Here is a 16,394-nt window from a genome sequence, read left to right as displayed (position 1 = left end):
CATTAAAAGCATATAAAGGATAAAAAAATCCTATGATTCTCTCAAGTATTAATGTTATTGAATCAGGAAGGAATAGAAAATCTGAACAGATAGGTTACTAGTGAGGAGATTGAATCAATAATCAAAAATCTCCCAAGAAAGAAAAGACCAAGAGCAGATAGCTTCACTGGTGAATTTGACCAAATATTTAAAGAAGAATTAACACCAATCCTTCTCAAACTCTTCCCAAAAACTTTCAGAGGAGGGAACACTCCCAAACTCATTTTATGAAGCCAGCATTACCTTGAAACTAAAGCCAGAAAAAACACTACAAGAAAAGAAAACTACAAGCCAATATCCCAGATTAATATAGATGCAAAAATTCTCTAGCAGCACATTAAAGGAAAGGAAGATGTAAAATTCTCTTTGTTTGCAGATGATACGATTTAACCAAGGAGGTGAAAGATCTCTATGCTGAAAACCGTTAACACATTGATGAAAGGAATCCCATATTCACGGATTAGAAGAATTAATATTGTTAAAATGTTTATACTACCCAAAGTCATGTATAGATTCAAAGCAATGTCTATAAAGATCCCAGTAGCATTTTTTTTACAGAAATAGAAACACAATCCTAAAATTTATATGAAACCACAAAAACCCCAAATAGCCAAAGCAATTCTAAGAAAGAACAAAGAAGAACACTTCCTGATTTCCAGCTGTATTATAAAGCTATAGTCAACAAACAAGGTTGTACTGGCATAAAAAAAATAGATACATAGAGTAACAGAACATAATTGAGAGCCCAGAAATAAACCCATACATATACAATCAACTAATATATTCAAAAGACAGTCTCTTCAATAAATGGTGCTGGGAAAATTGGATATTCACATGTAAAAGAATGAAACTAGACCCCTATCTTACACCACTCACAAAAATTAACTTCAAGTTGATCAAGGACCTAAACGTAAGACTGGAAACAATAAAACTGCTAGGAAAAAAACATAGGAAAAAAGCTCTTGACATGGGCCTTGGCAGTGAGTTTTTGCATATGACACCTAAAACACAAGCAACAAGATCAAAAATATGTGGGATTACATCAAACTTAAAAGCTTCTGTGCAGCAAAACAATCAACAAAACGAAAAGACAACCTATGGAATGAGAAGAAATATTTGCAAACCATATATCAGATAAGGGGTTAATATCAATATATATAAAGAACTCATACAACTCAATAGCAAAAACAAAACAAAAAATTCCACAAATAATTCAATTTGACAAATGGACAAAGGAACTGAATAGACATTTCTTCCAAAGAAGATATTCAAATGGTCAACAGGTACGTGAAAGGGTGCTCAGCCTCACTAATCATCAGGGAAATGCAAATCAAAACCACAATAAGATATCAGGTCCTGCCTGTTAGAACGGCTATCATGAAAAAGACAAGGGATAACAAATGTTGGCAAGGATGTGGAAAAAGGAGAACCCTTGTGCACTGCTGCTGGCATTATAAATTGGTGCAGCCCTGTGGAAAACAGTATGGAGGTTCCTCAGAAAATTAAAGATAGAACCACCATATGATCCAGAAATTCTACTTCTGGGAATATATCTGAAGGAAATGAATATACTACGTCAAAGAGATATCTGCACACCCATATTCATGGCAGCATCATTTACATTAGCCAAGATGTGGAAACAACCTAAGTGTTCATCAACAGATGAATGGCTAAAGAACTTATATATATATGAACAGAACATCATTCAGCCAGAAAAAAGAAGGAAATCCTGCCAATTGCGATGACATGGATGGACTTTGAGGGCATTATCCTAAGTGAAGTAAGTCAGACAGAGAAAGAAAATACTGTATGATCCCTTGTATGTGTAATCTAAAAACAAACTTTGAGACTGGTGGTAAACACAGGCAGGGTATGGGCAATGGGAAAATTGGATGCAGGTGGTCCAAAGGTACAAGCTTCCAGTTATAAGATAAATAAGTACTGGGATGTAACACACAACGTGATATCTGTAGTTAACACTGCAGTGTGGTAGATATGAATGTTGCTAAGAGTGAATCCTGAGAGTTCTTCTCACAAGGAAAAAACCTTTTTTTTCTGTATGAGACGATGGATGTAAACTAAGTTTACTGTGGTAATCATTTCACAATATGTAAGTCAAATCATTGTGCTATACCCCTTAAACTTATCCAGTGCTGTGTGTCAATTATATGTCAATTACGTTTCAATAAAACTGGAAAAACTTCTGAAATAAAAAGTTATTAATGAGAGTAGAACCACAGGGAAAAAGAGAACTCATCCAAGAAGGAATCCTATCTAACCTTGAGCAAGTCCTGGGGCCCTGTCATTTTGATTAGGTAATAACCAAGCATGCCATTCTTTCTCGCTGGCTTTGCCGTAAATACCCTGTCTGATGTGTGAGCCCTCTTGTCTGTTTTTGAGGGCATTAACTCTGAGTATCTGTGCACTTCTCTGATTCACGTTGGACCTTTCGTTCTCCCAGGAGCATTCATACCTCGGTGTAATGAGGAGGGCTATTACAAAGCCACACAGTGTCATGGCAGCACAGGGCAGTGCTGGTGTGTGGATAAATACGGGAACGAGCTAGCTGGCTCCAGGAAACAGGGTGCTGTGAGCTGTGGTGAGTAAGGCCTGCTGCATCAGCCCCCAATGACCTCTGGTGACTTATAGGTACTCACTGTATGAGGATCCGGGCAGAAGAATTTGTAGAGGTCGTTATGGTCTACAGTGAGTGAGTTTACAATGGAGATAAAGTAACCCTGAAATCACGTGAGATAATGCATAGCTAGTTTTCCGAGTGCCAGGAGCTCACTATGACCAATGAACCGGACAACAGTTTTTGACAGTCAGAAACGGTTGCAGGCAAAGAGTGACTCAGATAAACCTCCCCAAAAGGTAGAAACATCTCAAGAATTCTGGGGCTCCTATCAGAATAAAGCTTGTGGTCCATGCCAGGTAGACAGGGATGCTCTCACGTTCAGAAGGTAAATTGCATGATGTGGCCCTACAGTTAAGGAAGTCGTGAGGCATACGCAGAAACTAACCTCAGATCTTTTCTTCCTTCTTAACGTTTCAGAAGAGGAGCAGGAAACGTCAGGGGATTTTGGCAGTGGAGGCTCTGTGGTCCTGCTGGACGACCTGGAGGATGAATGGGAGCTAGGACCAAAGGACAAAGTGGGGAAGCTGCGGGTGCGCGCCCGGGCAGCGACGGAGGATGATGAGGACGAGGACGACGAGAAAGAGGACGAGGTCGGGTACATATGGTAGTCCCCACAAGGGGGAGGACACGAGGTTCGCACAACACTGCAAGTCACTTCCTGTTCCTGCATTTGTATCTAAGACTCCACGGCACATGGCCTCTTCTCCATTGTTGCCCTCTCTCTACCCAACCTAAGGTTTGGAAGACAACTCCTTGTTCCCGGAGCATTCTGATTTTGCATACGGCGTGTGGGAAAAAGGGTGTTGTGTTTTGTTTTTTAGACAGGGGAAGGCTGGCTGAATTAGAGCCTCCTTCCCTCCCGTGAGTTTTTTGCAACAAGCATGTGATTTATGTGGGATTCTGACAGTGCAGGGAGCCCCTACCCTCAAACGTCAAAGACCCTTTGCGATCACCGACACTGGTGGTTAGTACAGCATGGTTCCCGGCCTTACCGTGTCTAAGTGCTTTTCTTGTGTCCTGTAGATGTTGTGGAAAACACACCGCACTGTACCTTGTTCCCACAGTCCCCCACCACCCCTGGTGTCTATTATTACAAATTAGTTTTTCACATTACTCGATCTGGCTTCCTACAAACAACAGCCTTAATTCAGTCAAGAGTCCCTTTGGGGAACTGATCTCCTTTATTAGAAAAGGCGTCTGGATGCTTCTCTCTGTACGTACATAAACATGTAAGTACGTACAGAAGAGACTATACACACTTCTCAGAAAAAAAGCGTTTGGGTATCTATTAAAAACTCATTTGAAAAACAATTACACATGTGTCAGCTTGTCCAGACCTGGATCATCATTTCTGGAATAGGAAATGTGTATCAAAGTCCTTTTTTGCACTAACAGTTGGCACTTGTAGCCTGCAGACTGAGGAGGCTGCTTCTGTCTGCGGCAGCAGAGTTATTGGAAGCCTCTTTGATTTGGATAAGCCTCTGTCTGCCTAAATTGCTTTCCTCGCAGAAGCCATGCGACTCCCACGTGGGCAGCTTCACAAGCCATCTCTCTCATTTCAGCTCAAGCCCCCCTGGGGCTTGCAGCAGTCCTGTCTGCGGCAGGCCCCTCCCTTCCTACCTACTCAAGGGCTTTTTCTAAGGCATGTACACGTACCCTCTGCTCTCTGAGAAGACAGTCCCTCGCTGTTCCTTGGCAGAAGAAAATTCAGGATTCTTAACTCAATGTTTCAGTTTTGCTGCTCTCTATCCACACATCATGATGAGGCTATAAAAGCTCTACAGATTTTTGACCGCTCATCATTTGTAAAGAATCTCAGATGAAGGCCTAGAAGGAACTCCATGACAGCACATGGGAAGCTAGGGCTAGATTTTTAAGAGCTAGTCCTGCCCTCATCCCCTCCCCGACACAAGTGTCAAGGTACTAATGAAGAAAGCCCTTTACCATTGCGTTTCTTTTCCCTAAGTTAACTCATGATTAGAGTCTATCTCCAAATTTGGTAGGGTCATCATCTCTATAGTCTTTCGGATTTCTCCCCCTGTCAAGGTGGCCCCCATACAAGTACCAAAGAGTAGTCTTCAAAGTGGCCCCATTTAGCTCAGTACAGGGCCTTAAGCTCCTGCCCCACCTGGTTTCCACCCACATGAAGGCCCTCATCAGCCAGCCAGCAAGGCTCTCTTGCCCATATTTGTTTTTCTTCCCTTCCTGCACTCCAGCTAGTCCACAAGGAGACCACATAAACTCAGGCAAAAAATATACTCAGCCAAACCATGATTACAGTGGCAGCTGACCAGCCCCCGCTCCAAACTGACCATTTGTTTATACTTTACCAGCCCACTTCAAACTAGTATTTTCCAATCCCTGCATTGGCCAGACCCAGTGGCATTATCCCTGGACTTGGCTCAGATGGGACATGAACTTACTTGATATGGCAACCTCATTTGGCCTGATAGAATGAGTACAGCCAGGACCCTAGGTATCGGGTGACCATAGGCAAGCTCTGTATGGGGATCTCAACTCCTTCACCTCTGTTTCAGTTTTTTTTTTTTTTTTCTCACTTGAACAAAACTCTGAGATGATAATTTAGAAAACAGGTGCTTAATTGCAGCTAAATTACAATCGAATGTATAAAAGAATCGAGACATTAGAAAAATCTCAGTTTGGACCATCAAAGAAAACCATGGTTACTATCTCCTCTGAGCTTGGAAAAATGCACAAGAGAACAAATTAAAATCGACAAATTGATTTCACTTAGAGAAACTTCTAGGAACAGAGTGAACCACACTGATTTTAATTTGGCTAATTATCTTATGACAAGTGTCAAATTAAGATGACACTTAAAGATCCTTAGCATTAACTTAATGATGGAGAAGAGTGCTCACTAGTCAATTCCCAGGAAGGTAATGAGATGCTCATTTTCAGAGACATTCCAAGAAGATATTTTGATTCATTAAAATATTAAATAAAAAGCCCTCCTAAGACTGGAACCCCAAATCAATGGAGCAACATTAACGCCACTTTTCATGCCTCATGTTGGCAAGACAGCATTAGATTTTTTTAAAGGTACTTTGCATAAGTAAGTAAAGATTTGATATTTTAGTTACCTCATCCTTAGAAGAAGAATTTTTGCTTTCCTCTTTTTTGGCAGGAGCCCTTTAGCTAGTGATGGAATATACATAAAAATCTTGATTAAAAAAAAATAGTACTGTGATAATCATTCCCTTGTTGGAGACAGATATGGAGTTGAAACTTCACTGGCTCATTTTTGGAACCTCCTTAGTAAACAGTTTTATTCTTATTCCATAAATGGTTCTTTTATTTGATACCATTTCTTTGGCATCTAAGTTAAGCCCCAGAATTTTCTTCCACAGTGGTTAGCTGTCTACCATATTACTGTCTTTTTGTTTCCGTGAACATTCTAGGCATGGGAATACCTTCATACTGAATTCGAGGTATTATATCAGGTCCTCCTCCTTTATGCCCATTTTCCCATGCCCAGCAGTGAATGACAGCGTGTCTGTCCAGGTCTGCCCCTCTCCTCTTCACGGGATGCCATCTACAGTTTTGTTTAGTTTTTACCTTGACCACACTGTACAGTAACATCCAAGAGCCCTTTCTACAGTGGGTGGTTTTGGTCTTTTTATACCTTTTTCTCAAAGTCACTGATGATGTTTGTCTCTGTTCAATGTGTAGCATTGTAATGAGAGTCCTCCAAATCCTGAGTGTCAGTTTGTTGTCCCTATTGTAGATGAAATAGCGAAGTAGAAAAACCTAGTAAATTCTGAATGCTTTCCCACATAGACTTATCTGGAATGTGAACACGACTCTTTGGTTAATAGTAAATGCTTAACTGTAGTCCTGAGTAGGTGCATTTCTGTCTGTCTCAATAAATTTTAATTTGTCTGCAACATCTGAGTGTTTGTGTTTTGTTAGCTTGCATGTGCACTGCCAGGCCGTGTCCACACATGACCTCTGGAGAAGAGTTTGGGCAGGTCAAAGGGTCACCAATGCAGGGCCCTCTGTGAGGCCAACCTGCCGGTGCTCCAGCCTGTCCTGACCCCTCTCAGCACACCCTGGCACATCCATGCCCTGTGCCCCCTCAGCCTAGAACCTTCTCACCTGACCCCTCTTTCTGCTGCTTTCTCCTCTCTCAGGCCACAACTTTCTTACTTAGTCCTTATCCATCAGATTTCACTGTTGTCATCCTGTTTGCAACCTTAAGCTTTTTCAATTCTTCTTCTTCCTTCCCTCCCCAGTCAGTTATTCTCCAATTCTCTTGGGGGGGGGGGGGAAACTCCTTTACAGGGACTCTGAGATGTCCTCAGTTTACGGCTGAACACACCAGATGCTTGTCAAACATCAGAAAACACCCAAATTGGAACAGGAATTATTTCCTTTCCACTTTTATCCACATTAAAGCCAGGGTATCTATGACTTAATTATACCCTGAGTGAGTAATTTCACCACCAACCGAGGTAGAAACTATCTTATGAATAATTCTAATTCTTTACCCAATGGACTGCATCTTACAGACAATTTACAGATTGACAGTTCAAGGAAAGGTGCTTCATAAATCCACAAAACAACTAAGGTCAGAAGAACAGTGGCCAATATGAAGCCTCCAGGGTAGGTACAGGGCACCTTAAAGAGCAGCTGGCATTTGTGGACACTCCCAAAATTCCTCTTAAATCATCAGATTGACAGTCAAACCCCACATGTCTCCTCAAGTTGTGTCTTCATGGAAGCCACCTCTGTCCGTTAAAGACAAGGACCAAATGAATATTAGTTCTACAGCGTGAGTAAAAAGGTCCCAGCACCTCTCAAAATTCTGGGTCAGTTTTCAGATTTGCTTTGACAAACTGATTCAAGGAAAGAGGAAGATTTCAAAATGTATTCATTCAACAAGACTTCAAGGTTAATTAGAAGATTTGTAGATATATAGATCAATATATGATGGATGGATGAATGCCACTATGGGCAAGCACCACATTCAGTGCTAGGAATATATCAAGAAAAGTGAATAAGACCTAGGGGGTCCTGCTCTGTAAAGTTATCTCCTTGAAAAAGACAAATAACTGTTACAGTATGGGTTGATGGATATCATAGTTGACACCACTGGCTACTGCAGCCTTGTTTAAAGCTCACCTTTCTTGATTTCTCATATCCATCATTCCCTGATTTTCATCCTACCTCTCTGGCTATTCCTTTTAGGTCTCCTGTATTTCCTTTTGTTCACCCAGTTCTGTTCATATAGGTGTTCCTCAGATCTGTGTCCCTGGCCCATTCCTCTTTAATTTTACATGCTCTCTCTAGACAATCTTATCTACATCAGTGGTTTCAACCAACTCCTCCACTTGGAGAAGCCCAGGTCTATGTTTCAAGTGCAGGTTTTGATTCCATTCTGAAAAAGTCATCTGACATTTAGATAATTCTATTCAAATGTCCCATTAACACCTCAATTTTAAACTTTAAAACATCAAAATGATAGAATGAAATATAGAGTGAATATGCCTATGAAAATAGGAGTCAGCAAGGCTTCTTTAAAAACAATTCCTAGCAAACATGAACCATAAAGGAATAGATTAATAAATTTTCCTCCATCAAAATTAATAGCATGTCGTGAACAAATTTAAAAGATAAATAAGAGACTAAAGAAGATAATGAGGACTAAAACAGATGAAGGATTAGGATATAAAATTTTTTAACTCCTATAAATCCGTAAGAAAAATAGAATTCAACAGACTAATGGGGAAAGATAAAAACAAGTGAGCCATGGAAGACACACAGATGGCAAAGAAACCATGCCTAACCTCACTCATGATCAGAGAAACACAAATTAAGCAATGATCCCTCAGTTTCACTCAAAAAAAAATCATGATCATGTCAAGTGTTGTTGAGAGTGTAGTATAAGGAACAATCTTACACACTGTACAGTCCAATCAGCCACTGGAGGGCAGTTTGGTAATAGCTATATAAGTAAGAGTAAATACCCTAGGACTGAATAATTCCACTTCTCAGTAATTACTCCTAGAGGAAAAAAAAAATCACACTAATTTACAAAGATATATGTAAAACGTATGTATATCCATTGTAGCATCATTTGTTAGAACAGGAAATTTGGTACAAAACTAAGCATCCGTCAGTGGGCACAATGGGCAACTCTACGCTCTGGAATACTATGCAGCAGTCAAAAATAATGAAGTAATTTCATATGCACTGACTTATCAAAACTTCTAAAACGTCAGTTGTATGAAGAAAAAAATCAAGTGATATAGAGTATGAAATACGTAAGTTAGATATATAAAAGGTTATATAATCCACTTTCTCTGAGTAAATATGGAAATACACAAAACAAGGTCTGAAAGGACACACACCAAGCTGGTAGCAGTGGTGACCTCTGAGGAAAGGACTGGGACTTGGTCTGATCAGCCTCATCTCTATGTTTCACTTTTGCTTTTTATCATGAAAGCAATACACCATGTCTTGTATGATTTCAAAATAATTCATTAGCTTCCTCTTCAAGACTTCTCCTCATACACTCCTTGACTTCAGGAATAGCACCACCATCTACCCCTCTCTCCCCAACTCCCAAACTGTAATAAGTCACCGAATTCTGTCAATTCTTCTTTCTAAATATCTCTTCCTCTCTATCTCAGCACTGCTGTCATGGTTCTGACCACCTTCCTCTCTCTCAATTGTCTTAGGAATTTTTTAACCAGTGACCCTGCTTTATTCTTGCCCATCTCCAATACATCCTACATGCTGCTTCTGCCAAAGTAATTTATTCTCAAAGGCAAATCTGATCATGTCACTGCCCTACTAAATTTTCAAGGTTTCTCATCACTGTCACGACCAAATCTCAATTACCTGGCTTGGCAAATACACCTTTGTAATTGATCCCTTTCCACCTCTTTGTCTCCTTGCATTCCTCACATCTCAAATTCTAATCTTTTTCCCAAGCACCTCCACCCTTCTCAAACTTCTGCCTGTGTTCCTGATAGTTCCTTTATCAAAACAGCCGAGGAGTACCAGCTCAATTATTATTCCTCTAGGAACCCTTTTCAATTACTCTGAGAATTACCAAGCACTCCTCCCCTTTTCTCTAGAACCCTGTAACTCCAAACCAGTGCTTGGTAACTGCCATGTCCAATTCTCTCATCAAATGTGAACCTTTCAAAAGCCAGAGATAAAGCAAAATGGCAGACTAGGAAGCTCTAAGCCATCATTCCCCCAGAGAGACATCAAAAATAACCCAAAACTGGCTAAGATAACCTTATAGGAACTCTGTTAAGTGGTTAAAGTCTACAACAACCAAGTGAACACCCAAGCAATAAAAAGCCACATTCAAAATGGTAGTAAATTCCATGGTGTTTTACTTGCCCTGAACCACTGCTTCCCCAGTGCATAATGGTCTTGATCTGGAGGAGGTGGCAGCAGAGTTCCTAATTCTATCCCATGAACCAGAGGGAACAAAAAAAGACCTTTTCTGCAATATTCTAACCTATCTTGGGGCTTCCTAAAGGACAGGACTTTGTGATGCCTAACTCAAAGCTCAGGCAGGGAGAAACAGCTAGCACTGCTCATGAAAGCTGCAAGGTACTAGAGACCTGCAGATACCTGAGACGGAAGAGTATGAGTAAAGTGAAGTAAACTCTTTGGGAAATTAAGACATTTAAAAGCAACTGTGTACATAGGAGAATCAAAAAATGCTGCCCACAGGCCCAGGCAAAATGCATGCTCAGCTAAGACACATGAGAAAACCTTACATCTTTACCTTGGACTGATCCCAAGCCTCAGATATGACCAGTTAATTAGTGAAGGACTTCCCTGGTACAGAACTGGTATGCAAAGTCTGAGAAAGGTGGATGTTTTTTTCAAATGCCCTATTTTTCACAAGGTACACAAACTATCAGGAAAACAAGGCCCATTCAAAGGAAGAAAATAGAGTGGCAGAAATAATCCCTGAAGAAGCAAAGGCAATGGAATTTAAAACAACTGTCATAAATATGCTCAAAATGCTAAAGGAAAACATGAACAAAAGACTAATGGAAACAAGGAAATGATACATGAACAAAATGAGAATATGAACAAAGAAATTATATATATAAAAAAACAAATAGAAATTCTTGAGCTGAAAAGTAGAACTGAATAGAAAATTTCAATGCACCGGTTTGACAGCAGATTTGAGCAGGCATAAGAAAAAAAATTGGTGAAAAAATCAAATTAGGACATATGACATCATCAAGTCTGAGAAGCAGAAAAAGAAATGAAGAAAAGTGAACAGAGCTTAAGGAACTTATGAAATGACATGAAGTAGACCAGTATATATACATTATAAAAATCCCAAAAGGATAAGAGAGGAAGGGGTAGAGAGATTATTTGAAAAAGTAATGGCTGAAAATGTGCCAAATTTGAGGAAAGACATGAATTTGCACATCCAAGCAGCTGAATAGACTGGAAGTGGGGTAAATCCAAAGAGACACACACCAAGACACATCATAGTCAAACTACTGAAAGAGAGAGGATCTTGAAAGCAATAAAAGAAAAGTGATTCATCACATACAAGGGATCCTCAGTAAGATTACCAGCCAATTTACCAGCAAGAAACCTTGGAGGCCAGAAGACAGTGGAATGAAACTACTTAAAGTGACAAAGAAAAAGAAAGAAGCAAAGCAACAAAGAATTCTATAACCAGTAAAAATATCTTTCAAAAAAATTAAGACACTGTCAGATAAACAAAAGCTGAAGGAATTCATTACCACTAGACCTGTCCTATAAGAAATGTTAAATGGACTCCTTCAGGTTAAAATGAAAGGAAGCTAGATGGTAACTCAAAACCATATGAAGGTATAAAATTCTCTGGTAAAGGTAAATACATGGTCAAATATTTTTTTAAAGTATTGTTGTAATTTTGGCTTTTAACATTTTTATTTTCAACAGTATTTAAAAGACAAATGTATACAAATCATTATAAATCTATGTTAATGGGTACACAATATAAAAGGATGTAATGTGGGACAAGAATAGATTAAGGAGAGGTAAGAAGATATAAAAGGGTAGAGCTTTGTATGCAAGTGAATTTCAGTTGTTACCGATTTAAAATAATTTTTATAATTTTAGGATGTTATATGTAATCCCCATGGTAACCACAAATAAAATATTTATAGAATATTCAAAAGAGGAAATGACAAAACAAGTAACTAAACCCAAAGAAGGCAACAGCAGAAGAAAAAAGGGACATAAAAAAAAGCTGTAATACATGCAGAAAACAACAAAATGTCAAAAGTAAGACTTTCTCTATCAATAAATAAGTGTAAATGGATTAAATTTCTCAGCCAAAAGGCATAGATTAGCAGAATGGATTTAAAAACAAAACATAATCCATCTATATGTTGTCTACAAGAGACTCACTTTAGATATAAGGGCAAATATAAGTTGAAATTGAAAGGATCGGAAAGGTATTTCAAGAAAACAGTATTCAAAAGAGAAAGGGTGGCTGTACAGGTATCAGACAAAATTGACTTTAAGTCAAAAACTCTTACAAGAGACAAAGAATGGCATTATATAATGATAAAAGGGTCAATTCACCAAAAAGATGTAACAATTAAAGACATATATGCAACAAAAATTACACCTACAAAATATGTGACAAAAATGTTGGTGGACTTGAAAAGAGAAATAGATAGCCCTACAATAATAGAGACTTCAATAGCTTACTTTCAATAATTGATAGAATTATACAGAAAATCAATAAGGAGAGAAAGGACTTAACAGTATAAACCAATAGGACCTAAGAGACATATACAGAGCACTCTGTCCAACAACAGCAAAATACACTTTTCTTACATGTGGACCTGAACATTCTCTGGGATAGACCATGTGTTAGGCTACAAAACTTATCTTATTGTTTTAATATTTTACAATGTATAAGTTAAAAAAGATTAAAATCATACAGTATCTTTTCTGATCACAGTGGAATGAAACAAAGTCAATAATAAAATAATAATAAAAGAAAAACCAGAAAATTTACAAATGAGTGGAAATTAAACAGCACACTCCTAAATTACCAATGGGTCAAAGAAGAAATCACAAGGGAAATTATAAAGTATCTTGAAACAAATGCAAATGAAAACACAACATACCAAAACTTACAGGGTGCAACAACAGCAGTGCTAAGAGGGAAATTTATAACTCTAAATGCTTACATTTAAAATATCTCAAATCAAAAATCTAACTTTACATCTTAAATAACTAGAAAAAGAAGAACAAAATAAACCCAAAGGTAGCAGAAGGAAGGAAATAAAGATTAGAGCAGAGATACATAGAACAGAAAATAGAAAAAATAAGCAAAACCAAGGTTGGTTTTCAAAAAGATTAACAAAATTGACTACCAAAGTTTAGCTAGACTAAGAAAAAAAGGAGACTCAATTACTAAAATTAGAAATGGAAGTGGGGACATTACTACTCATTTTATAGAAATAAAAAGAATTATAAGAGAATGTTGTGAACAATTGTATGACAAATTGGATAACCTAGATGAAATAAACAAAATTCCTACAAAGACACCATCAACCAAGATTGAATTATGAAGAAATAGAAAATTTGATTAAATCAATAATGAAAAATCTCCCAACAAAGAAAGTCTCTGAGCCAGAGGGCAGCATTGGCAAGTTCTACCAAACATTTAAGGAAGAATTAACACCAGTTCTTGTCAAACTCTTCTCAACAGATTGAAGAGGAGGGAACACTTCTTAACTCATTCTATTTGGCCAGCATTACCCTGATACCAAAGCCAGACAAATAAACTACAAGAAAATAAAACTATAGACCAATATCCCTTATGATTATTCATGGAAAAATCCTCAACAGATTATTAGCAAACCAAATTTGGCAACATATTAAAAGGTTTATAAAATGGGACCAAACCATTTATCCCTTGAATGCAAGATGGGGTTCAATATATAAAAATCAATCAGTGTAATATATCACATTAACAGAATGAAGGGAAAAAAAACAAGTAATCGTCTCAATTGATGCATAAAAAGCATTTGACAAAATTCAATACCTTTTCATGAAAAAAGCCCAATAAACTAGGGATAGAAGGAAACTACCTGAACATAATCAAGTCCATATATGAAAATCCCACAGGTAACAGCATACTCAAAGGTAAAAGACTGAAAAACTTTTCCTCTATGTTCATGAACAAGATGAGAATGTCTGCTTTCACCACTCCTATTCAACATGGTATAGGAAGTACTAGCCAGGGCAATTAGGCAAGAAAAATTAACTACAGGCATCCAAATAAGAAAGGAAAAAGTAAAATTGTCTCTGTTTGCAGATGACATAATCTTACATGTAGAAAACCCTAAGATCCCCCCCAAAAATTTAGAGCTAATAAATGAATTCAACAAAATTGTAAGATACAAAATTAACATACAAAAATCAGCTGTGCTTCTATACACTAAAAGTGAACTACCTGAAAGGGAATTAAGACAATAATTCAATTTACAATAGCAGCACAAATAATAAAATACTTAACGAATAAATTTAGAAGAGTAGGTGAAATAACTATGGACTGGAAACTACAAAACTTTGCTGAAAGAAACTAATGAAGACACAAATAAATGCAAAGACATCTGGTGTCCATAGATTGGAAGAATTAATATTATTAAGTTATCACTATTAGCCAAAGTGATCTACAGATTCAACACACTCCCTATCAGCATCCCACCGATGTTTACTGAAGGAAAAGAAAAATCCATTCCCAAATTTATATGAAATCTCAAGAGACCCTGGATAGCCAAAAAAGTCTTTAAAAAGAACAAAGCTGCAAGATTTAGACTTCTTGATTTCAAACCTTATTACAAAGCTATGGTAATAAAAATTATGAGGTACTGGCATAAAGACAGACATTTAGACTAATGGAATAGAATAGAGAGACTGGAAATAAATCCTTGCATATATGGTCAAATGACTTTCAATGAGGGTGCCAATATCACTGAATGAGTAAAGGACAGTATTGTCAACAAATGATGCTGGGAAAACTGGATATACACATGCAAAATAATGAAATTAAGCACTTTACTTATACCATATACAAAAATTAACTCAAAGTAGATCAAAGGCCTAAATGTAAGAGCTAAAACTACAAAACTTTTAGAAAAAAACATAGAAAGATAGCTTCATGACACTGAATTTGGCAATGATTTCTTAGATATAATACCAAAAAGCACAGGCCACAAGAGAAAAAAAAATTGGACTTCACCAAAACTTAAAGATTTATGCATCAAAGAACACTATCAAGAAAATGAATCAGAGAAAATATATCCAATCATATATCTGATGAGGGATAAATATCCAGAATAAATAAAGAATGCCTACAAGTCAATAACAAAAGAACAAACAACCTAATTTAAAAAGGAGCAGGGCTTCCCTGGTGGCGCAGTGGTTGAGAGTCCGTCTGCCGATGCAGGGGACACGGGTTTGTGCCCGGGTCCGGGAAGATCCCACATGCCGCGGAGCAGCTGGGCCCGTGAGCCATGGCTGCTGAGCCTGTGCGTCTGGAGCCTGTGCTCCACAACGGGAGAGGCCACAACAGTAGAGGCTTGCGTACCGCAAAAAAAAAAAAGGAGCAAAGGACTTCAACAGACATTTTCCAAAGAATATATACAAATGACCGTTAAGTCCATGAATAGGGGCTCAACATTGCTAATGATTAGATCAGTGCAAATCAAAACCACAATGAGAAAGCACTTTACACCATTTGGATGGCTATGATCAAAAAATGATAGCAGAGGGCAGACAGCAGAAGCAAGAAGAACTACAATCATGCAGCCTGTGGAACGAAACCACATTCACAGAAAGATAGACAAGATGAAAAGGCAGAGGGCTATGTACAAGATGAAGGAACAAGATAAAACCCCAGAAAAACAAGTAAATGAAGTGGTGATAGGCAACCTTCCAGAAAAAGAATTCAGAATAATCATAGTGAAGATGATCCAGGACCTCAGAAGAAGAATGGAGGCAAAGATCGAGAAGATGCAAGAAATGTTTAACAAAGACCTAGAAGAATTAAAGAACAAACAAACACAGATGAACAATACAATAACTGAAATGAAAAATACACTAGAAGGAATCAATAGCAGAATAACTGAGGCAGAAGAACGGATAAGTGACCTGGAAGACAGAATGGTGGAATTCAATGCTGCGGAGCAAAATAAAGAAAAAAGAATGAAAAGAAATGAAGACAGCTAAGAGACCTCTGTGACAACATTAAACACAACAACATTCGCATTATAGGGGTCCCAGAAGGAGAAGAGAGAGACAAAGGACCAGAGAAAATATTGGAAGAGATTATAGTCGAAAACTTCCCTAACATGGGAAAGAAAATAGCCACCCAAGTCCAGGAAGTGCACAGAGTCCCATACACGATAAACCCAAGGAGAAATATGTCGAGACACATAGTAATCAAATTTGCAAATCAAATTTTTAAAGACAAAGAAAAATTATTGAAAGCAGCAAGGGAAAAAAGACAAATGACATACAAGGGAACTGCCGTAAGGTTAACGCTGATTTCTCAGCAGAAACTCTACAAGCCAGAAGGGAGTGGCATGACATATTTAAAGTGATGAAAGGGAAGAACCTACAACCAAGATTACTCTACCCAGCAAGGATCTCATTCAGATTTGATGGAGAAATCAAAAGCTTTACAGACAAG

The 16,394-nt window shown here is 38.1% G+C and overlaps 1 protein-coding gene and 1 long non-coding RNA gene across 3 annotated transcripts in view; one reads left to right on the top strand and one right to left on the bottom strand.

Annotated features, from left to right (window-relative positions):
* SPOCK1 (SPARC (osteonectin), cwcv and kazal like domains proteoglycan 1) overlaps nucleotides 1-6,225 on the top strand; it is a 560,476-nt gene extending 554,251 nt beyond the window's left edge. For both annotated transcript variants that reach the window (XM_024121302.3, XM_024121312.3), the window contains 2 exons: nucleotides 2,501-2,638; nucleotides 3,095-6,225. In XM_024121302.3, coding sequence (XP_023977070.1) covers nucleotides 2,501-2,638; nucleotides 3,095-3,285 — 329 coding nt within the window. In that variant the 3' untranslated portion in view covers nucleotides 3,286-6,225. The remainder of the gene's footprint in view (nucleotides 1-2,500; nucleotides 2,639-3,094) is intronic.
* Nucleotides 1-16,394, bottom strand: part of LOC129392348 (uncharacterized) — a 183,367-nt gene that overhangs the window by 3,079 nt on the left and 163,894 nt on the right. The gene's annotated exons all lie outside the window — the stretch shown is intronic.

This window comes from Physeter macrocephalus, chromosome 8, assembly GCF_002837175.3.
Source record: "Physeter macrocephalus isolate SW-GA chromosome 8, ASM283717v5, whole genome shotgun sequence".
NCBI lineage: Eukaryota > Metazoa > Chordata > Mammalia > Artiodactyla > Physeteridae > Physeter > Physeter macrocephalus.
This window is presented reverse-complemented; position numbering and strand designations above follow the sequence as displayed.